This window comes from Dermacentor silvarum, chromosome 1, assembly GCF_013339745.2.
Source record: "Dermacentor silvarum isolate Dsil-2018 chromosome 1, BIME_Dsil_1.4, whole genome shotgun sequence".
In the NCBI taxonomy this organism is placed as follows: domain Eukaryota; kingdom Metazoa; phylum Arthropoda; class Arachnida; order Ixodida; family Ixodidae; genus Dermacentor; species Dermacentor silvarum.
Window position 1 is genome coordinate 224,214,237 of NC_051154.1, and position 23,641 is coordinate 224,237,877.

Genomic DNA, 23,641 nt, shown 5'->3' on the forward strand with positions numbered 1-23,641 from the left:
AACACGTGTTATTCAACAAGGGGGAAAAAATTAACAAAAGCATTATTCGCACAACAACAGCACGCAACATCAGTACGGTCAATAAAGAGTAAAACTAAAATGAAAACTAAAAGTACGCATGAGCAGATACTATAGTAAATGTTACACGAAGATCATATTGCACTACAGTAGGCGTACAAACGCCAGGGTGGCAACAATGAAACTCTGCTGTCTACGATAAGCGTGTTCACAGACAATGAATGGTATGTGAAACCACACCAAGATTTGTTTACAAAAATAAATTAATAAACAATGTATGTATGGACTATAGATACTACAAAATCAATGAATACAGGAAAAATAGAAAACACGTAGAAAGTCACAGGAAAAAGTAAGGGCACAAAAGGACTAGACGGTCGAGATGGCAAAATGTTCAACCAGTCGACTGCAAAATGTCATGGTTGGTTTAATTGGAAAGTGATATGTTATCCAGGAGAGTGTTCCAGAGACGGATAGCGCGAGGCAGAGCTGAAACACTGCCTGACCTGCCGCGGTGGCATAGCGGCTGTGGTGTTGTGCTGCAAAGCACGAGGTCACGGGATCAAATACTGGCCGCGGCGGCCACATTTCGACGGGGGCGAAATGCAAGAGAATTCACGCAGGAACTCCTGTGGGAGTTGTCGAAGTTTGCTTACCTATTGTGCTACTTGCTCATCTCCACGCAGCCCGATGTCATTATGAATATTACGAAACTTGATCCGACCAGTATAAACAATAGCGCTGTGGCGACACAAACTGCTGCGAACGGTGGCACAAGATATTCGAATCGATGACGCAAGCAAACTACTGCAGGTGGTGGCACCAGGTGCGCTGATGACGCTCCGATCATTATAAGCCGTTATCACTCTTTAGCGCCTTATCCTTATCCAACTCGGCTGCACATATATTCTTGAAAATAAAGTCCGAGGCAATACGCCAATCCGAGGTTGGTTGGTTGGTTTGCTTTCATGAGTGGCACTAAGGGGGATTAGCTAAGAATCGGATGAGCTAGCAAAATGATTAGTCAAATCTAAAACGAAACACTAATAAAAGTTTTGAATAAATCAAGTAAAGTAAGAGAAATATTTAGGAATTTAGCTAGAAAACTTCCATGATTCATTTAGAAACTTCTCAACAGTTGCACATACATCCCTGAGACAATGTCCTAACGCGCATCAAAATGTTCTTTTACTTTTTGTACTAGGCCTAGGTTAACTTAGAACGAAGCAAGTTTTTGAATCTTAATAGTGCAACCAAAACTTGTTGAAAAAGAAAAAAATTATCTATGCTTCAGAACAAGCTGAAAAAGACGTCACTCGACAAAGAGGTTCCGTCATAGGTTTTATATTCAAAAAGGCACCCAGCGACATCATAGTATGAGGCACTACTGGTCCACAGGCAAATTGCATCAGACTTTCCAAGTAATAGGATGAACTTTATATTTATGTCCAACAGTATAGAGAGTGACAAATGAGTATAAAAGCAATAAGTATGCATGATAATTGAACATGGTGTGGCATTTCAAGCTTGATTAAAATGCAACAAAATGTTAACACTCGCTTGGCAAAGACAAATAACCACTAAGTACACAAAAAAGGCTTGTGTAAAAACAGATTATTCAGAGCTGGTATAATGTAACAATTTTTTTCTTTCTTATCTATTGATAACGACCAGCTGATCTTGCTGATAACGTAGGCAGAGTGCTGCTTGTACCGCTGATGCACTAAAAAGAAAAGCATTGGAATACGTTGCACCATCCCAGCCCAGAATAAACCATTCATTCAACAAGTAGTAGGCCTTGTTATATGTCATTCAGAACTTTCCACCTTACATTTCATTCATATTGGACATGCTCTGTAAGTTGCCAACAGTGGAAGACCCCTCCCCAGATGTTGGGCTGACACATGTTTAAAAAGTATTAAACGTGGTGCACAAGTATCATTTTTGCATGGAGCTGTAAAATGACATCTCAGAGAAACCCTGAGTTATTCACATCCAACATTTGTTTAAATGCAGCCACACAAAATGACACAAACTAATGCACCATTAGTCTTGCACAAAAGGTACTCAAACATGGACAAATCTAAGACAAAAAGATATTTGCAAAACTTGCATATTGACTGCCCTCTTTCACACTTGTGTTGAGGATCATGAAATGATGGAGATGTTTTTGAAAAAACCCTATTAATTGGCCTGGCTCAACTAACGCTTTTTATAGACTGTGCTCATGTCAATAAGGATGTGCATTTTGGATGACGCATGTGCTTTCCGAAGCTTTAACTTTTCTTGCTTTGAAGCTAAATATCTGAGCTAAGTATGTGCATAGATTTGCTCCACTTTAACCTAAATCCTTTAAATGAAAGCCTGATTATAGGTTGTCTTATAAACAAGGCATTCTGTCCAGCAGCCAGTAAATGTGGACACCACAGACTAGTGGTAGACCATTAGACCACTGGATCCATAGCCAGTCCAACTTGGTGCGAGTGGTGCAGAATTGTCACTTTGCTTTCAGCTTTGTTGCTTGGTGACTGGTGGTGGTGTCTGATGAGACTGTACTAGACCAGCAGTACACTACAAGATTTTGGCTGCATCTTGGTTCACACATATGTAAGAATACCACGTTTAAAAGGCACTCATTATGGAGGCTCAAGTAACCAACCAACCAACTGTCCGAGCACTGATAAACTTTTTGCTTCCAATCCCATGTTGCCAAGTTTACACTAAATTGGGGATTACTTTATCCTCCAAAATGAGTGCCTTTTAAACATTTAGTGTTTTATAATCCTCTATGGCCATACATTACTGCTGGGCAGCATACCTTTCTCAGAACACTGTGGCTTCCATAATATAGATGCAAGGCACTTTTAATGTGCCATACTACCCTCTGGGAACATACCACTCTTCAGACATTAATTTTGAAATTTATAACTTCAGCACCAGCACGCAATTGCTTTTTATACAAGGCATGAACCACCACAGTTCTCAGCTAACAAAAATGTTAACGTTCAGAAGCAGTCAAAAGAATAGAAAGGCTTCTAAATGATTTTAACTACATAGGTGTGCAGTCCAGCTTCATAATGAAGTGGTAAGACACCTTTGACTTCCTTAATTTGTTAAGTTGTGTGCTTGGCACTTCTATATACTTATATTGGATATACAGGAAGTATAAAGAGCCCATTAAGTATTCTTTAAAATGGCCTTAAAATTCCCCGAACAGAGGGTTAAACGGCCTACTTAAGTACAAAAAGAAGCTCTCTGTAGAAAGAAGTTACATGTTTTAATAACTGCTTAAGTGTGTGTGCATGTGTGTGTGTATATATATATATATATACTCAGAGAGAGGAGACCACTTCACATCATGGTAAACAAATGTAAATAGGATGTAAAAAGACAATGCATGCTGGATACCAATTTTGTGTTCCTAAAATTTCAGTTATCATGAACAAATTATGTTTGTATATCCCACTCCATCCAAAAAAATACTAAAAGTAATAAGTGCATTATGCTAAGCAAGTGAAAACTGCTGAATTGTAAGATCAGATAAGTCCATATACAGTATAGACCACTTATAACGTAACTGCTTATAGTGCAGGACCGGATATAGTACGCTCTTTTCAGACTCCCATTAATTTTCCCATAGCACTCCTTGCATACGCATACCGCTTACAGTGCAGCCGCGTGAGACGAAATAACGGTTATAATGAGGCTTCTGCGGGAAAATCTCGCCGACAAGGGCGGTAGCGAGCACGCTTCTCAACGAGGTGCGCCCACCAATGGGAGAAGAGATCAACGTGGGTGATGCGGAGGAGGAGCATGAGACGTGGAGCACGAGTCCAAGGGCGATAAAATCGTTGCCGCGCGCCGTATGTGCGAGTGAAAGTGCGCGGGGGACGCGCGCCTTCACGGAGAGCGAACGCACAGCGGAGAGCAAACGCGATTTACATCGCGCGAAAGACCATAGGGTATATGCGAGGGAGGGGGGGTGACGCTGTGCCGCGGCACCAAATGCTTATCTTGCAACCGGGCGCAGGGGGAACTGGTGGGAACTACTGTACGACGCAATCTCCCACGCGAAAGGAGCAAAGCAGGAAGGCAGCACGAGAGGGAGGGAGAGGGCGGCATCTACTCTGCCAACTAATGCGTTCGCGGCTGTGCCGGCTGTCGCGCGCACTGTATCTTGAAAGCAATCTCCACACGGCTCTGACCTTTGTACGCGCTGTGCTTACGCCGCTCAGTTTCTCGTTGAAGCGATAGACCGCACGAACCTTCGCTCACTGCGGCGGTCGCGTTTTGACAGTGGTTGTCTGCGGTCATCGAGTCTATTCATGTTTGCTTGTGTGCGTTGACACCACACTTGTTAATTCAGTTAGTAAGCGAATGTGTCAAGTTTATGCAGCCGATAAAACTACTATCCCTACTCCTTATAGTTCTCTACTAATTTGCTATCGCAATTGATGCTTCACCTTTCGGGCGAAACTGAGAAATTTTTTTAATTACTACTTTGTCTGCTTCATGCGAAGATCGTGGGTACTTGGACATTAACCTTTCAACGTTCGTAAATTTACACGGAAGCAAAACTCCCAGTCGCACGCTTCGATTCTCGGATACGCGCGGCTGCTTGGTCTACATGTTTTGCATACGTGCAGGGCTTGAAAATCGTTGTTTTGGTCATAGTGCGGTACCGCCTTTAGTGCAGATATTCACGACTACAGCAACTTACGTTATAAGCGGTCTACACTGTGTACGCTTACCCAGTCCCCAGGCATGGAACAAATGAAGCGATACATATGGCAGAGCAACAAGTCTTTTCTCAGTCATTTCACCAACTAGAGTTTACTCGGTAAAGCATAATGAAATTCGTGTTCATAGGGCTGAGGAAGATGAAACACAAACACAAAAAGCACAGAACCAGCACCCCCCTGTCCTGAGCATTTAGCGTGCGTTTTATCTTCCTTAGCGCTGCAAGAATATTTTGTAATGTCAGCAACCAACTTTGCCCAACTTACAGCAATGATTATTTGCTATGGTTCAGCAGTGCTTTTATTAATGGATATATATATTTTTTGCAGGTTCAGAGACAGCTTCCATATTTTTTTTTATGTGCGTGCATCACTTTATCTTTTATTGAAAGCTTCACTTTTTTTTTTTCTCTATTTGTCTTCACAAAAGGGTTCACCACTTTTATTGTGGTCATTATTTACATGAAAGTTTATCCATCTTTTCTGCAATCTATGCTGTATGTCTAGTTTAAGGTGATATACTGTGGCCCTTGTTTATTAATGTGAAATTTGTGCAGTATTAAATAAGGTGTGTGCAATACATACATGTGTGTGTACACATACACGAGATTGAATTGGGGTGGTACTGTCATGAGGTGTATGCAACTTTTGTACATATCAACCCAGAGAACTGATTATTCTTAAAAATATGATGGCTGCAATGAGGAATATATTTCACTTTTACTTTAAACATCTACAACACAATTGAAATTTTGGCTGGGTATCCAACCAAAATTGTCTCTTACTTTATGATAAGGAGAAACCAATAATTTCACAGTTCATAGTGAATGTAACTAATTTATAATGTTGAGTGCAAGTGCACTTTTTTTGCCATTTTCTCTTAAGATTAGCAATATTTCTGTGCTACACTTGTACTGCTCACTTGTTAACACTTTACCATCACAAAATTTGCGAATACATAATCATTACCCTTTCTAAGTTTTTTCCTGTGCCAAAATGAACATTGATATTTCTCAGAAGTGAAGTTCTGAGAATAGGGCTGGAAAAACGTTAAAACTATTCCACTTTCTTTTTAATCTAAGTCCGCCATTAATATTGACAGAGACTGAGCCATTCTGATCAATCACGGAGGTCTAATGGCAGAGTTGGAATAAAAACCGAGTTAAATAATTTTAGGTTATCCCAGCCTAGATTCAGCATACTCTTAGCATTTTCTGCTTTGAACGCAAAACATTAACTCCTAATTATAGGCAGCCTATTAGGCAACCAAGTGAACACTTCAAACACAGCTGTGACATGTAACACCAAACATCAATGCAATGCTACAAATAAATAAAGCACAACAAAAGTAATGCCAAATGATTATGTGGTTATAAATATAGTGGAACATGCTTCACCTGACACCTCTATGGTAACTCGTCAAAGGAGGAGCTACGAAGGACAAGGATACAGCTTATATCTGCAAGCCAAAGGACAGCCTGAATGCCATCTCCAATGCAGTTGCAGAAGCCTCCTCATGCATGCAGACATAAACCTCCCTCGGTTGACACTTGTCGGCAAACAGACGGCCCACAACCCAGTATGAAATTGGACCCTTGGCCCGGCTTCTGCTGCCACTGGAGGTAGGGCAGGTAAAAAGCACTCCATGCTCTTTTACACACGAAAGGCTCCTGTCTGAAAGGAACTTGCTCTCACACTCTATCTCATCTTCCCTTGCAGTTCGTGCGTCTTTTGCTGTGCTGTTAAATACTTTCCTGATTTCTAGGCAACAGCGGTAGAAGTTTTCAACAACCTCGGCACCCAGATTGCTCTTAAGTGCACATTCCACTGGTGCTACAAAGACACCCTCTGCCATATCTATACTGAGGTAGTGAAAAACTAGATTTTCATCAGCACAGGTCATTGACTGTGAATATTGTGCCTGGTTTTGGCCTTGACTGCTGCCATCTTCGAGGCTGCGACGGAGGCTGCTCAGGTCGTAACTGCTGGTGAAAGCTCTCTGCAATTTTTCATCCCGTCCCTGGTAGAGATCACTGCCACTGGTACGAGAGTCACAATCAGAACTGGTGGAAATAGAGCAGTGTCTGGCACGTAGCCCATTTGAGTCACTACAGCTGCTGTAGCTTCTGCTCATCTGGGGGTCATGCTCAGAACAGTCAAAGTGGTTGCTTGTACAATGCAAAAGATGACACTGTTCTACATCACTACTCTTCCTTGCTCGTCTTGGGGAGAGTGACGGAGGAACAGGGAGGGACAAGCTTGAATGACTGTCTTTCATTGAACTCTGGCACCAGCTCTTGGAGCTTGCAGAACTGGCTGTCGAGCCAGGTGCAGAGCCACAATTCAAAAGGCAACCTTCAGCCATGGAGAGCACTCCGAGAGATTCAAGATGCAGCAAGGAGTTTTGAACCCTATCAATGTAAAATGCATCAGGTGCAGGATTCTCCTCAGAAACAGATGCGCAGCCACCAACTTCTAAAAGTGACAGTATGATGCTGTGCTTAAGCCCCACAATAAGCACAAAATGCCGAGCAGTCACGAACTCATCTCGAAGGAAAATTTCCTTCCACACCACCACCTGCCCAACTGATTCTTCTTTTGTGAGTGTCAGTAGCTGGTAGTGGCGGCAATACAGAAATACACTTTCAAGGTAATCCTTGGCCAAGTGGTTCCCAAGAAGGAAGCCCTTGTAGAAAGCACATGAGCCAAGGAATGTAAAGCACCTGGATGAACGATCAAATGCCTCGGACACGTCTGCTGATTCGAGCTCACTTAGCACAGTGTCAACGTGAGCTTGAGCTTCCGTGGGAAGGTGTAACCAATGTACATGAGGTAAGGAACGTATGAACCTGAGCCTGTTACATTCTTGTCCAGGGTCTAAAAGCATTTCCCGAAAGAAGTGGAGCAGGAATAGGTCAACGCAGCTATGAGCCTCCACGGTCCTAAAGGCCTGTGACAATGACCTGTATTCCAACTTTAATAGCTTAACAATGTCCAAAAGAAAACTACGAACTTCTTCTGGAGTTGCATGTGCTGCTGGAAGACAGAGGACAGCCATGCCGTTTTCTTCGTGAAAGTAGGCGACATGAACCAAATGACCATCCACAGTGAGGCTGCTGCTCTGTGGCTTGGTTGCAGTAACATCTCCAAGCACACAACTCAGAGTCACAAACATGCCCCTAAGGTTTGAAAGCGTATGATCATGGTCAGGAAATCGATAAAATTGCTCAGTTCGACGTGCTGGCTCACTCTGCTGGTGCATGTCACTGCAGAATCCTTGATAGAGGAATGCATGAGGTACTTGGTGAAGTTGCTGTTTCACTTGCTGAACCATTGCACTGTCACCAGATAATTGTTTTATAAGTGAGCTTTGAGCATCAATACTCTGAGGGTATGTGTACTTGTCACATCCCGCAAGTGTGCTCTCTTCAGGGCGAACAAACTGGAGCTTTACCTTTTGTGCTTTGGAAATGCCTCGCAGAATGCTATCAATGTTCTTCTCATTCACACTGGAGCCATCAACACTTCTCAGGACATCTCCGATTTTAATAGCTCCTGTCTTAATGGCCTCACCATCTGGCAAAAGTCCTTGCACCATTACTGGTGAGCATTCACCAAGCATTTCAGCGGTGGCAAGCCTCGACGGTAGAGTTCCAGGTATTATGCCAAAGAGCGCCTCGCAGATTGTCGCCCTTCGTCCATAGTTGTGGCGGGCCGGATCGACGTCAATGAACACTTCGATGCATTCTGCTTTGTTGAAGGAGCGCAGCGATGGCTCTTTCCGACACTGCGAAACGTCGAGCTCACCATCACCACTGTGGTGTTTAACCTTTTTGCGTCCCACTAAGCTTCGGATCTTGTTTTTAGCTTCAGAGCCGAAACCTTTGGAACGCGCAACTTGAGAGTCATTTCCGGAACTCTTGTCGGAGGCAGCGACGGATCTTGCACCGAATGACGACTTGTATCTTGGTTCAATGAAGAACAATTCGCCTTTTGGGCCAATATTCTCAGCCCATTCTGGTTCGTACGACTTGTCACTGCATCCGTCCGGGGTTGCGCTGCTCGATTCACAGTCGCAAACTTCTTCGGTGAAAGCACGGTTAACATGAGAGTTTTCCAAAATTCGAAGTGTCTGAGGCATTGAAGTCATTTTGTTTGCGCTGGTGTGCAGGTTGTCAAAACTTCAAAACAGCACCTCCGTTCCTCTTGATTCATGCGTTCTGATCGGACGCTTGAACTAGCGCTCGAGCGAGTGACATTCGTGGCAAAGTGATTGCCAAGGCGGGTCCAGACCAACTACCACCACAGCGCTCGACCGGTATCGTTGCTGTGTTTGCACTCTATTCACCTACTACCACAGTGACAGCACAATCGTAGAATAAACAATTTGCGTAACCGCGTAACCTCGGGCCACAGGCCACAGCGAATGCAATGCTAGGACGGCGACCGCTATTATGGTCCGCTAGTTTTGTACGCCAACCTGTAAAAACACATTATTTTTACCAATATTAATAATTATTTTTGTGTTTTGTCTTTTTTAAATTATAAATTGTAGAACAAGAAGTGGTGAGGACTATTTGCTTACGAAACCAACCTTCTTTGATTTCCATTTAGCATCATTCGTAAAGATGGCGGCTGATCTGAAGGTGGTGCTTGCTGCATTGCTGAGAGACATTTCAGAAAGGAGTTCCTGCGAAAACTTAGCTGAAGTGAAAGCGATTTTGAGTGCTACGCGCGCAGAAAATATTTATAATGTATCGAAAGACCTTGATCTAAGCCCTTTGTTCAGCTGTTCTGGCACGTTTAGCGGGTAAATATGTGTGCTTCTCTTCTGTGTTTTGTGCTGTTATTTGCTCGAGTGTGAACATGCGAGAAATATGGCTAAGAAACTAGAATCAGAGGGAAGGAAGTAAAGAAAACAAAGGCCAGCAAGGGCTGAAGCGAGAACATTCTATTTGTGCCGGCAAAAAAAAAAAAAATTTTTTTTTTTCGAACGTTCTAATGACTCGACATCTTAACTCGTTTTGCAGTTGGGCTATGTTCAGACCGCAGTTATTGTCTGTTTGTCGTAAATAATCGTAGTGAAAGAGTCAAATCTGAAAACTCCCATTCGCTGAATAGGTTCACTTGATATTAGTTTATTCTCGAGTTACTATGACGTAATAAGGTGTGGTGTGACAGCCAGGGTAGCAACCGGTGTCGGCGTCGTTTTCTGTAATATCGGCGATGTTTACTTTAAATATCTCCTACCGTCGTTAATGTTTGTCCAGTTTGATCTCGCACAAAGCAAATGGGTTGAGCGCATTGCAAAATGACGCACTAGAAAATCATTGCTGCAAAAGGCAAAGTTAATACGTAACTTGACAGATGACGCAAGGCGAACCACGGGCTCGGGCTGTATAGGTGCGTGTACGATACGAGTGCAGTATTTAATTGTCTCTTTGATTAGTGCCTTCCAAAGCACAGTTATCTGAGTCTGCTAGTGAGAACACACTGTAGGTTTGCGGTTATTAGCACACTGATCGTGTTGTGCATCTCATGTCTTCTAGAGACTGCTAAGTTCTTTTTATATGTGGCACCATTTGTGGTACAACCAAGCTTCCGCGAACTTTCAGTCTTCTGGCTTTAATATTGTGCCAGCGTGGTCTTTTCTCACTTTGCAGATCATATTTATGTGTGTGTAGTGTGTGGCTAGTGTAAAAGTCAGAAGTAGTAAGAATTGCCTAAGAGAACTGAAAAGTAGGACATTATGCAGACAACCGCAACAGCACATTGGTATTGGGCTGTTTCTTGGGTGATGTGCAAGTCCAAGCAGTGTTGCGTTTTAAAGAAGAAACTCCTGAGCTTTGTGCTGCCCAAATTGTTTCGTGTATTTCAGTATTGGTGTCTCCGAGTTTGTTTACAATATGTGTTTGGCTTGTATGTTCCTATTCTTTTTTTTTTTTTTCTCCCTACACTCTCACAAAAATTAGGACCCATGAGTGCGGCTGCCTTTGTGTCATCTATAGTAGATAAGAATTTCACCACTAAACATGCTCCAAGTCTGCTTTTATATGGAGTAAGTCTAAAATAGCAGAATTGGTTCAATAACTTTAGTGGTTTTCTAAACAAGAATGTGTGTGCTAGCATATGTATAGATGGTATGCGTTAGTGGTTTGGTGGTTTTGGTAGTTCTAGTTTGTAATGCCTTAGTTGACATTATTGAAAATATTTTGAAACCTACTTTGTGATTACCTGTATTTAAACACACTGTGAGTAACCACGACTTTGAATGTCTTTCTCAGTTTTACTATAAACCTTTTCCTAATGTCTACGTTTGAGTATTCCACTCGACCAGAGGTCAATGGAGCTGTATCATTGGCACTGTGCAACAAAGAACATACAAAAGCTTGTACGTTTTTTACTTCTTATGACCAGGATGTAAATATGGCACAACAAATTAGGATAGGCCTTGATATCAAATTTTATTTTATTGTTTCTTGAGGTCCAAGTGGACAAGATTGTCATGTAATTCTTGCTAACTTCTCAGAGCTTAAACAAAGCAATTGGGAGATGCATCTTCAGACCAGGTATTGGTGTTGTCTTCCATGTTCTAGTGTCAAAATTTGTATATGTTTGCTCACATGTCTGCAGCCCTTGGTCATTTAAGCCTCGGGTTTTGTTTGTGCTGTGCAAGTTCTGACAATTTTTATTTTCCTTTTTTTTTTTTTTACAGAAATACTTTAGATGAACTCAGTGAGCTGCTTGGAAAGCTTCTTGATGCGTTTCCACCATCCGCATTACTTTCCGCACACAAGCAGCACTTTGTGACTGCATTGAGCACTTCTGATGGGGCACTGAAAGCAGTCATCTTGCGCCAGGTAGACTATAAAATTATTAGGTCTCTGCTAGTGCATGTCACCTCTTTTCTCATCATATTCAGTGTCATCTGCCTGTTTCATTAACGAAAACTGAAAACTGCTGGTGAAGTTTCCTGTGCAGTTAGGTGACAGGACACTGTGAAGAATGCACATTGTAGTTCCTGATTTCACAGCAAGTAGTTTTTAGGGGTTCATAACGCGTTTTTTGGATTCTTCATATGTGTTAATGTAACCATTATTATCGAGGGCAATACTACCCTTTGAGATCTGTCCAGTTCACTGGCTGTGGGAGTGTCCAGGAGGAGGAGGAATAAACTTTTATTGTGCAACCAGCACTTTATGATGGCCGGGCCTAAGCCTCCCATGAGGGGACGTTGAGGGCTTGCCTCGCTGCCGCCTCACGGGCGTGCTGGGTCGCCCAGGTTTGGTCGTTGAGGGCGGAGCTCCGCAGAGCCTTACGCAGCCTCAACGAGAGGGTCGTGGTGTTAATTTGTGTGTACTGTGCTGGGCACTCCCACAGCATATGCGGAAGCGTAGCCGGGTGAGTGCCACAGCACCGGCAGTTGGGGGTACTGTAAACTTCAGGGAATATAAGGTGGAGGCGGGCGGGTGAAGGGTACGTATTTATTTGTAGCAGACGCAGGGTGGTAGCCTGCGCCCGGCCAAACTTGGGGTGAGGTGGGGGGAAGGTTTGGCGACTAAGGTAAAATGCCTTAACGAGATCGTTATAAGTAGTCAGATTGTCCCTGGTGTCCAACTCGTCTCCAGTGTCTCTGGCGCGGTTGACTATGCGCTAGATCCATGTCAGGGAGATCATGCTGTCTTTAGAGTGTGGTTCCTGCCAGAGGATACGAAGGGCTTGAGGAGAAATTCGGCCTTTGCTCAAGTTAGTGACGGCTGAGCGAGAGTTGGGAGTGTCCAGGAAGAGAAGAATATAAGGGGGGGGGGGGGGTCTGTAGCTGGGGTGTGCTGATCTATCAAATTCTTTGCCATGTTTCTCTGGCTCTAGGCTGCTTAAAAGTATTTAATTTTTAGGTGTGTGTAAATATTCGAAGTACAAATTGAACAGTCTTTGCTGTTTAGTTTGTATTCGATTAGAGAATTCACTGTTTAAAATTGTTAAATATTCATTTCTGTTTGAATATAAAAAAGGTTACTAACACTTATTCGAGTCTTATAGGTGTCAGGCTAACGCAAGTGAGGACTTTGCCGAATGATTCTGCTGCAGGGAGGCACGGTTTTGCACAGGCACCAGTTCCTGAGTGAATGCATGGGGCAGACCACTTTTGCACAATAGCTTCCAGTCATTCAATAGGAATGCCTTGCATTTAGACAAGGTATGAATTTATTGTCTCAATTTAGGCAAAACAGTTTAACATTTGGCCAGTCTCACCATGTTTGTATCCCTTTAAACGAATATGCGGTGCTGTAGTATCACACTTATCTCCTTCCACGAACACAGCACTCTACATGCACCTGGTGAATTGCTGTTTCCTTGTTTCATTACCATCATTGTCATTGTGTGCAAGATAATTCAAATCAGTTGTTTATTTGCACACTCCTTATTTATACAGATGTGCGGTTGTAAACTGCATTGCATGCATCAAATAGTCTAAATAACCCTCTACTTTCTTTTACAAAATAGACTCTGGTGAAGTTTTACATTTTTTAACAGCGAAGCTGCTTAAGCCAGCCATAATTTGTAGGTTCGTATCAAGAAACTATGAAGAAATAAAAGAAAACAAACTTTCTTGCCGAGGTGGGATTCGAACCCGCGTACCCACGATCCCAAGGCAAGCGTCGTAACCGCTAAGCTATACAGCCACGCCTGCAGAACATGCATATATGCAAACCATATGATTGCGTTGGAGCGTCGTCTTCGTCCACTGCTGGCGCGTTCGCACGCTCGTGCTTCCTTGCGAGGTGAAGAGGTTTTGCGCACAATGAGAGAGAGAGACGCATTCACGGAGCTGGTCTGCTGGAACGCGTTGTCGGCATTGGAATGTGGTGTCGGTGTTGCAAGCTGCGCTGTGCAACGCGCAGTGACGGCTGTAAGTCCGAGACGCACGAAAAGAAATGATCATCATCGTGAGTAATAAGATGAAAAGTTCGCGCGCACTGCCAGAAAATGCTGGGCTACGATCGCTCAGCTTCGCTGTTTCAAGTGTTGCGCGGCCGAGTGCAAGGTTAAGCATTTTCTTTTTTACTTTTTTGAAAATGAAGTAATAAATATTTCATTCAATATTTGGAGTTATCTAATATATTTGTGTTAGATTCAGAAATGTCACTATTTGGACGCCCTTAGTATATTTACAAAAGCACCCAGCAATGGCAGTTTTATATTGTAGTATACTGGAGCACTGAGCAGATGATTACACAGAATTGGGTGGGTCTTGGTAGGATTGCACATAATTGCACAAGATCTCATAATATAGATGGTTTGCACTGATGTCATTGTGGCCGCCATGTTTGGGTACTAGAATGGTGAGAAGCTGTATCCTTGATGGCACATGAAAAAGTCTTTCTTTTACTTTTGTTTCGATAAACAAGATGCACGAGAGCATGACAGGATGCGGTCTTAGTGAGGCAATGGCATTGTGGAGGTTCTGGTACAGATGCCAGCATAGTTCTGGCCATGTCTCTATCACAATGAAGGCAGGTTACTCACGGCAGTGAATATGGTGCACTGACATCATCGTGGCCAGCATGTTGGGCTACTTGCATGGTTAGAAGCTGCGTCTATGATGTCACATGAAAACTAAAGGGTAAAACAGCTATTCCTAGTGCCTACATGTGCATGGGTCTGGGTCTGGTGGTTACTTAATGTCCACCGAGACATTCACTTTATTAATGCACAGCATTTGCTGTTTAGCTTTACCTTTTCACCTTTAGCATAATGATGCAACTAATGTAAAAGAAGAGATGCTAGTCCGATTATCGTATTCAGAGGAGTGAATGCTGTGCGAGTGGCAATGGTATTGCATTTTTTTTTTCTATGGCCATTAAAGAACTGTCAGCCTTTCAGCTTGTATTTTGAGACGAAGCATACTTTGAACTAGGTAGTTTATGCTTGTCCGATCAATATGTCCTTGGGTGGTTGTCTGACTTATTCACGCAGACAATCATGCTAACGAATGCACCAACTAGCTCACCAAGATGTCTGTGATTCATATCATATTTTGATTCAAATAATATTTTGCACAGCACAGAAAGCATGTGCATACCTGCCAACTTTTACGATTTTTAAGGCACCAATAATTTTATGATTTTCCATTTCCGTCCAATTTATGGAAAAACTGATCTCAACAGAGCACAAATATAGTCCACCAGTTTTTCAGAGTTTCTTTTTTTGGACTGGCTCGATTATTCAGACCTACCGGCAACAGCACCACTACTGAGAGAATTGGTGTAAACGGCAGCTAAAATTTGTCACCTTTACAGGAATATTTTGTGAATAAACATCATGAACATTTTCGTTTTTCTGTGACAAATCATTCTTGCTATGAATATATAGTAGCGGGCGTTTTGACAATGTTTCTATAGGAGAAAGTCAGTGGGCCTCTTCGATTATGCAGTCCTGGACTGTCCGCACACCATTTGTGGCTTTCAGATCTGACTAGTCCTGACAGAAGAGCGCGTCACAGTCACGTCATCTGGTTGTCGGGGGTTGTCCGAGGTCTTGTTCGAAAGCACCGTGACCGGAAGTCACTCTCCTGGCTGCTGTCATCTGCTCTTAGCTATTTGTAGATAGCCCCCTACCCCTGAGCGTGGCCTCCGAAATGGTGCAGTCTCAGAGGCCACGTCGCCGACACAACCATAAAGCTTGCGTAGTGGAATTGCAGCCTAAGCACATAGAACGTGCTCGCAAAGCGCAGTTTATATCAAGCTCTCGCTCTTCGTGCCCTTAACCGCTGCATTTAAGCTAGCTCATTGCCTGCAAAATTTAAGCAGAATTCCCACACAGACATAAGCAAAATCATGGTCGTGCCGCGTCGCTGTTCATCCAGAAAGCACCCGCCAATATCCTCAAAGCACGTGCGACCGTCCATTAATTAAAGGCTCGACGTGTGTCTAAGACAGAGTGTGTGTACACTGTCTACTAATCCCGCACATCGAAAAGCAAACATTCAAAATTGGCAACAGAAGGGATCAACATATATGTCAACAGCAATCGGTGAAGCTCTGATTGTATACCACCCCAGCTACCGGCGTGAAATAGTCACATGCAATATGCTATGCTTCTTCGCACATCAGTTTCATTCACTTGAAAAGCGAAATCTAGCTGTTTACTATGCATATAGCAATGAGCATGACAGATTTCGCGAAAGACATCAAGAAAAGCAAGCATGTGTGCCTGATCTCTGTGCTTCTCGCTTAAAAAACACGATGACTAAAGCTGCAGCAATTACATCGCTCGTGAAAAACTCGTATGATGGCACAAAATGCGCCGATGTAACAGAAGTGATAGCTGAGTGCACAATATATATTTGCCTTCTGGAACGCGCAAAGTACACAGAAACACAAGGCATCTTTCAGAACATGGAGTGTACGCCGCATGCATCTTTTTAAGACAGCCGTCGTCTGCTAGCTGCTTGCGCTCGTCTGAGCAAAAATCTGCTGACAGCTCCGAGAGTTCGTCGACAGTCCGCAACTTCTGGTCCATGAAAAACAAACGCGATTCTGGCAGCTCTCGGACTGGTGGGCGGAGCTTCTGAAGCTGTTCGAGAAAATTGAATGTGAGACAGCAGTCCGAGACTGTCAGGGACTGATAATCGAAGAGGCCTAGTGAATCTTTAATAAACAGTCAACGTCTTGAGTAAAAAAACAATTTTTAGTACTTTTCACACTTTAAGGTTGACATTCCTAAAGCAAACATGACATATTGGTTGCCCCTTCTTAGTTATTGATCCCTGTATGCCACATTATTAAAGAGCACTTTTCGTCTTCTTTTTTTTTCCCTAGAAAATATGGCTTCAAAAAAACCAGCCAGGAGCTTGTTTCGTTATGTTTTGAACCTTGAGAGTGCAGGTTAGACAAGTGCAACAGACGGAGCTGTCGTAAACATTCTGATAAGTGGCATCAGCATTCATGTTATACAACAGGCATGTCTGCATTGATGATCACATTCACACATATACACACTTCTATTCTGATCATGACTTCAGTCTATTCAGCTAAGCATATATACATTTTTTGTTTCAGTTTGTTGCTGTGCTACGCTTAACTGTACACTAAAGTCTTTAATTCTGGCCATATGCGCTTCATTGAAGCATTTTTGTGCAGTTCTGTTGTATGTCATTTTCTTATTCTAAAGTGACGAGAAATGCTAATTGGTTTTTATCAACTGCGATGACAACCGAATGGAAAATTTTTATTTTGGTAGCATGCTTTAGGGTAATACTAAACTAGAACACAACTATCTGTGTGAAGTGAAAATTATGGAGGTGAACTGCGCTCAAGTAAGAGCGCTCCTGAAAAATGTCCCACTTTGTCATCTGCATTACTTTTTGCTTGGTAAGAGAAAACATAAACATCTTATTTAGAACAGTAAAATAACGCAGAGTACACCACTCAGTGTTAAGTTTGGCTTATTTTTTCTCCTTTTTTCTTTCGAGTTAAAGGAAATGAGAAAACGCCGCATGTGGAAGCCACGCTGTTTAAGTATCCATTCCATGAAACCAAGAGCGCTGTTAAATGCTGCCAGATTACTTAGCACAGTAACACATGTGCAGAAGGTCCAGCCCTGTAGCTTTCCCTTCGTTGCCACAGAAAGTTGTCCGCAAGAATACATGCTGATGCAATTAGTTCTGAATTAATATTGAAAAAAGCTAGTACATTTTTTTGTCATGAAGTGAGCTGACAGTATTTGCATTAGTTGGTAAACTTTGCCTATATATAGTACTGCTTTATATATATTGCTTATGATTGCAGAATCAGTCTGCTTAAAGAACAGTCTACCTAGTGCCCACAGGAAAGAAAGTATGGGGTTGTGTCAAGGTACTTTTTTAAAGTTTTAACTATGAAAGTGTGTCCTCTTGATGTGTTTCTAGACAAAACCTACTATTGAATATGTTTTTTGTGATTACACAGAAACATGGATGCTGCTCAGGCAAAAGAAATTTTCTAAATAATATACTGAATATAGGTGCTTTGTACTTTGCTCTAGCCAGAAATTATATTTATTGTTTCAAAGGGGTACTGACACAATTTTGCCTTGCTTTCTTTTCTTTGTTTTCATTTTGCTTTATTAGGTAGCTGCTGACTGCTTACTCATCGTGTGAGGAATAATCCATTGCCATGGAATTTCTCAAGCTTGCAACACACTTCATTATATCATCTTTTAAGGAGGCCAGTTGAAAATGTCCACCAAGTGCAGCAGGGCTGCAGGCTTGAAGCAGGCCTTCTTTTGATATCGTGTAACTCGTAGATGTTGGTTGCATATTTGCAAACTGCTGTTCACATGTCAGTCAGCCCTGTGCAGTGGTAACAAGCCATACCACCACCGTGACCTGCCACAGTAGCTTAGTGGCTATGGCGTTGCGCTGCTGAGCTCAAGGTCCCGGTTTCGATCCAAGCCGTGCCAGCTGTGCTTTGATGTGGGGACTTGGATTTAAGTGCACTTTTTTTAAAGTACCCCAGGTGGTCAATCCGAAGTCTGCGTTGCTGAAAGCTTGGTCCACGCTTCCACATCTGCTATCCTTCTAGTCCTCTGGTGTCACTTCTCTGGTTATGGGTCTTATTCTCTTAAAATGTAGAGCACCCCTCTCAGCTATGATTCCATTTAGGGCTCAGCTCTTGGCACTGTCATGATATGGCCTGTGACCACTGCATCAGGTTGACTTTGCACACGTCGGTCATCTGTGATACCGTGTGATTACCGCCTCCGATTTCTTTGACATCACAAGGAGACCAGCTTCTAGCCTGGAGTCGTGCTGCACTTGGCATGCACTGCTCGCATTATAATGGGGTATAGTTAATGGTTTGTTCTGCTCTCAAGACCTCATACCATGATCGATGAGTTGACAACTAAAAAAAAAAAAAAATTCCAAGTTGGCCAAAAGTAATTCTAGGGCAGGCTAGAAGTGCCATGCTTATGTCATAGTACAGTAGCTGCAGGTCTTGCTGGAGCTTTAATCTTTGATTAGTGTAGTTTAGCCTGCTTTGGATGTGGCTGAACATTGTCTCTTCTTTTTCCTCGAAGCCCCCCCCTCCCCCCTTTTGGAGGAGGTATTGGTGACATTTGTGGGGACATTATTGGTGACATTTGTGTTCTCTTGATATCTATTGTTGTGTTATTTCTAGCTACACAGATCTTATTTCAGGTTTACAGTGTAAAGTGGCCGCTTCTGTAAAAATATGTGCTTTTATGTTACAGCTGATTCGATGCTCCAAGGACAATGCTACATTTTCTCAGCTTGCTCGTGACCACCGCATCCTTGAATCTGTTTTGAGGCTCCTTGGTGGTGAGGACCTCTGGTCATCCAAGCAGAGTGCTATTCTGCTGAAACAGATGACACGTGAAAAGGAAGTACTAAGTGCCATGCTGCATCCCCCCGTGGCACATGTTCTGGACAGCGTTATGGATGGTGGCGATGTGTGCCGCTTTAGAGTGTTCGAGGTATGTTTATGGTTTCTGCCAACTATATGGGCTGTTGTATGACATCAAGCATCCATTTCACAAATTTAACAAGACTACAGCATGCACCTTAGTTACTGTCATATGGTTTATGCCTAATATTTTAGTCGAGAACGAAAAGAAAAGCCTTAAGAATTTTTCGCAAAGCATTCGACTGATATCTGACAAATGTAACGCAACATATTTTATTCAGTATGCCCTCCTTGGCATTGATCATGGCCTTTAAACGTTCGGGGTACACTTCAACTGAATCCCGCAGGGTTTCCTGGGGAATAATTCTCCAAGGTCGGTCTAGCGAGGCTTTCAGGGCTACTACGCTGGTGTGTTGATGGGTGCAGGTCTTCTCTTCCAGAATAGCACACACACAAGTTCATTGGATTTAAGTCCTGCTGTAGTTTTGCAGTTGCTCTTCAGATGGGGTGAACTTGGGCATGTTGGTGTGACCACTGCTGGCTCTTCTTCGATTTGTGTGCTGGGGCACTGTTCTGCTGCAACTTCCAAAACTGCTTGCCAAAATGGGACTGCGACCAGGGCAGCAAATGAGACTCTAGAATTTCTTTAAGGTCTGTGTCAATCTTAGTGCCTTTTGGCACAAAAACAAGAAGTGTGTGTCCCATGGCGGTTACTCCATCCCAAACGATGACAACTGCTGATAGGGAGTTGTGAGAAGCTGTCATGTTGGAGCAAGCACACACCACTAAGAGTTGAGAGTAGTGGTAGGCTTCCACCGCGAAAGGTTTCTCGTCAGTGAAGACAGTGGTCAAGTGCTCCCTCTTCGTTACATGCGCCAACAGCAGCCAGCATTTTACCAATCTTTCCTTTCTCTGCACCTCCGTCAGTGTATGCCTTTTTTTGGGAACCTGGATCTTGTGATCCCATCGCATGATTCTTTTTGTTGTTGTGGCAGACACTTTTAACTCCGTGGGCAACCTTCTGATGCTCCTTCATAGCTGGCGTTGCATCTTCTTTCTCGCAATCTTCCTGAGGTGAGAAGTGTCCATAAAGACAGGGTGACCACTGTGGTGTCAGTCTTTAAGTGTGCCACTCTTGAGAGCCCAGTGTACTACATCTTGCTGTGAATTTTCAGAGTTTGGTGATCGCGGAGGGAGCTTGTCTGGCCTCGCTCAGTGACAAGATTGCAGATTGATGTGGGCTAGGGCATGTCATTTCCTGAATTATCTACAAACCAGCATGAAACTTGGTTGAAACACAATACAGAAGAAGGATTGTAGATACTCTTGCAGGCACCAGGTGGACAAATGAAATAATATGAGAGGCACAGCGACTGATCAAGGTTTGCGACAGTAATTATGGCGCACATGGTATAGTGTTGTGTTATTTCAGGAATAAACATACATAGCGGGCTTGCAGCACACTTTTTTTTTTTTTACTGCTATGAAGCTTCATTGTATTCTAAAGCATAATTTGGTGTGTCTGCAGTAGACTCTATATAAAGGGCCCCTAAACCAACACATTTCAAACACATTTTGGTACAGAATGGTATGACAATGATCGTTGGTGAACATGGCAGTGCTACAGGCCGCAGGGAAGCCACAAATTTAGAAAACAACCTCGTGCTTCTCTCTGGTGTTTTCTGGTTCCTTCACGCCTCGTGACTGCCAGCAAGATCGTGTGTGTGATGTCACCAGGGTAAAAGCTGTCCGTTCATTGGGTGACGAATTAACAGCGTTTACTAGGGACTGGGACAATAATGCCAACATGATGGGAGCCGGCTACCTGTTCTGAGAAAGCGTAGGGCCTCACCTGTTGTGCGCCACAGATCCTTCCGTGAAGCTGCCATTCAACCGGTGTCACACAGACAATGTAGGAGCCTTTCTTCTTTTGCGATTGTGACCCATAACTTTCGCTGCGCTGCATGGAGTTGGTGAGAGTGGGATGAGTGAGAGTGTGCAGTGAGGAGAACAGAGTGCCTGTGGGGAGGGTAGTGAAGGTGAGTTGGAAACTGTGGCTGTTTGTATCTTTATGAGACACCTGTAACTTTGATATTATTACATCATTAAAAGATTTTTTGTTTTTGCTGTATGTTCATTTAGACTGGTACACAACTGCCAGTATATAACAAATTTTTAATCTCAAAGTGGTTCAGGGCCCTTTAAGACAAACTCGAAGGGAACTGAAAATCTGTTTGTTTAAGGAAAAATTAATCATAACAGAAGTGTACCTGAGAAATGAAATGCCATTATTTAAGGAGCACACAAATAACCATCACACATTCAATGAATGAAACACATTAAAATAACAATATAGATGTAAATAAAAGCATATAATTGCACTGTGCATGGGGGAGGGGGGTGGGGATTGAAAATAACACACACACGCAGAGACTGCCATGAAACAACAATGACTGCAACATTAGCATGTGACGTGTGGTTTTGGCTGGTGATAATGTCATCTGCAACATGACACGAATTGCATGCTGCTGGTAAAGGACATTGGCCCGTTGTGCTCTTGCATCAGTCAATACAAACTCATGTTGCTTCCTTGTTTCTTTTGTTTAATGTCACTGTTATTACTGTTCTCATTTTGTTTGCTGTGGTTATTTTTCCACATGATATTTTCAATAAATTTTTATTATTACAATGTCTGCCTGCACAACGTGCCAATGTTGCGACAGAGAATGCTGCAGGCAGGTCGGGTGCAAACTGAGTGGGGCTTTCTGATCTGAACCTAATCATTTGTATGGAATGGGGGAGGAGGCAGCATTTCCATTTGCTGCCTGCATGCTTGGTTTGTATTCCTTAATCTCATGTGACAGCATCAACATTAAAAAAAGAACGTAGGCAGCTGTTGGAGATACACGTTGGGGCTATGGTGACTTTTGCCAGAAAGTCTTCGAAAAGAGAAAAATGGGGCAAGTGGCAGGCAGCACCACTTGGGGTGTGGCTTACAGTCCTTTTGATATATTAATGCTTGTGTTTGTGTTTGCTTTATTGATTAGGAACTAGGTCAGAACTTAGCACCGTGAACTTTCTAAGTATGCCACAGCATAATTAGATTGTGATTATTGACACTCTTATTTATCAAAGTGATTCTTCTATACCTCGTATCTCTTATAAACTTGCTATTTCATGCACACTGTGTCGTACTCACAGATGCTCAACACACCTCGAGTTTTATGTTAGTTACCTCCAAAGTGAGTGAAGTTTGCCTATAATGCTATGGGGAACCAATGCTGGCCAGTAGGCGCTACGGCAGTTTTGGTGTGCAGCTGACACCGTCCAATAGGGAGGCCACGAAAATGGTACCACATTTTGGATGATAACAGATGCACGGCTGTATCAACGTTTCCTTTAGCTCTATGTATCCAGCCAAGCTCTGGCCATACGGTCATACCGATGCGCATTGGAGAAGTGCACGCGCTCATGCGTTCTAGCACAGCGGTTCCTTGCAAGGCCAAAATCTGGACGCATGTACCTCAAGATAAATGGTGAAATTGATGACGTGGAATTGTAGCATGTGCAGCTGAAACTGCTTACACCGCTCGCTAGGCTGTGTGTTACGGCGCTGCTGCTGGCACGCGAAGTTTCAGTGCTGGTTGCCCATAAAGAAATGTGTGACTGATGGTGGGATCGAACCTCTCTATCTTCCAGCACAGCAGCCCAATGCTCTGACCATTAGGCCTGATTGCACGCGTGCTTCTCTCCTGCGAAAGTCACTCTTCGAAATGCCTGGCATGTACGTCATGTGCCAGTTTCTCGCATTTTTCCCTCACGACAGCTAGCACTCTAAGACACTGTGTTAGACTGCACTGCCTTCGAGATCGGTCCACGATTTTTGTCAGAAGAACATGATGCCTGCAGAGTGGGTGAAGTCCACTCTATAGGTGGACTTCTAAGGGTTAATGCTATCACATTAACATTAACAATGGCAAGCAAGGGCAGAGCAATAGCCACTATTATTCCAATTTACTTGGGACATTCCCAAGGTACGTCATGAATGCATGCTGCCAGCTGACAGAATATGTATTGTGCACGTGGCCTATTATGGATAAAGTGAGATGAGCATGGTCCCCATCTTTGTTCATTGCACTGTGGAGGCATTTTAAAGGGAACACAAAACTTGCCCCCACCTACGTACGCCAATGTCTGGCTATTTATATCCTCTTCCCTAAGGTGCTGAGCTGTACTTTCTAAAGGTACAGTGTACTATATTCTCTAAAGGGCGGCAGAAAGTGGTGCATTGTCCTCTCCACAGTCTTTCTCGGGCGTGTAAGGCATGTACTATTGGGGTCAAATGGAACTCGAACAGCGGAGCGCGTGGACGAAGCATAACTGAAGGTATAGTGCGCGCCGTCCTGTCCTCACCATTAACAGGCGCGCACATCCGGTTTGACCGCACTGCAAGGTGATGCTGCCTCTTTTCGTATC

The 23,641-nt window shown here is 43.2% G+C and overlaps 2 protein-coding genes across 5 annotated transcripts in view; one reads left to right on the forward strand and one right to left on the reverse strand.

Annotated features, from left to right (window-relative positions):
- Positions 1-1,388: 1,388 nt before the first annotated feature.
- LOC119436829 (protein inturned) lies at positions 1,389-9,181 on the reverse strand. The gene has a single exon (XM_037703820.2). The coding sequence runs from the start codon at positions 8,905-8,907 to the stop codon at positions 6,211-6,213; it is 2,697 nt and encodes an 898-aa protein (XP_037559748.1). The 5' UTR covers positions 8,908-9,181; the 3' UTR covers positions 1,389-6,210.
- Positions 9,182-9,360: 179 nt separating this feature from the next.
- The window catches only part of LOC119436830 (26S proteasome non-ATPase regulatory subunit 5), a 74,056-nt gene continuing 59,775 nt past the window's right edge, over positions 9,361-23,641 (forward strand). For all 4 annotated transcript variants that reach the window (XR_005189129.2, XR_005189128.2, XM_037703822.2 and 1 more), the window contains exons 1-3: positions 9,361-9,567; positions 11,473-11,617; positions 18,993-19,235. Coding sequence is in view for 2 of the 4 variants with exons in the window: in XM_037703822.2 (XP_037559750.1) it covers positions 9,386-9,567; positions 11,473-11,617; positions 18,993-19,235 (570 nt within the window). In the remaining 2 variants the exon portion in view is untranslated. The remainder of the gene's footprint in view (positions 9,568-11,472; positions 11,618-18,992; positions 19,236-23,641) is intronic.

Excerpts from the sequence above, each read along its gene's own strand:
- LOC119436829 (XM_037703820.2), bottom strand. The coding sequence starts at position 8,907 with ATGACTTCAATGCCTCAGACACTTCGAATTTTGGAAAACTCTCATGTT.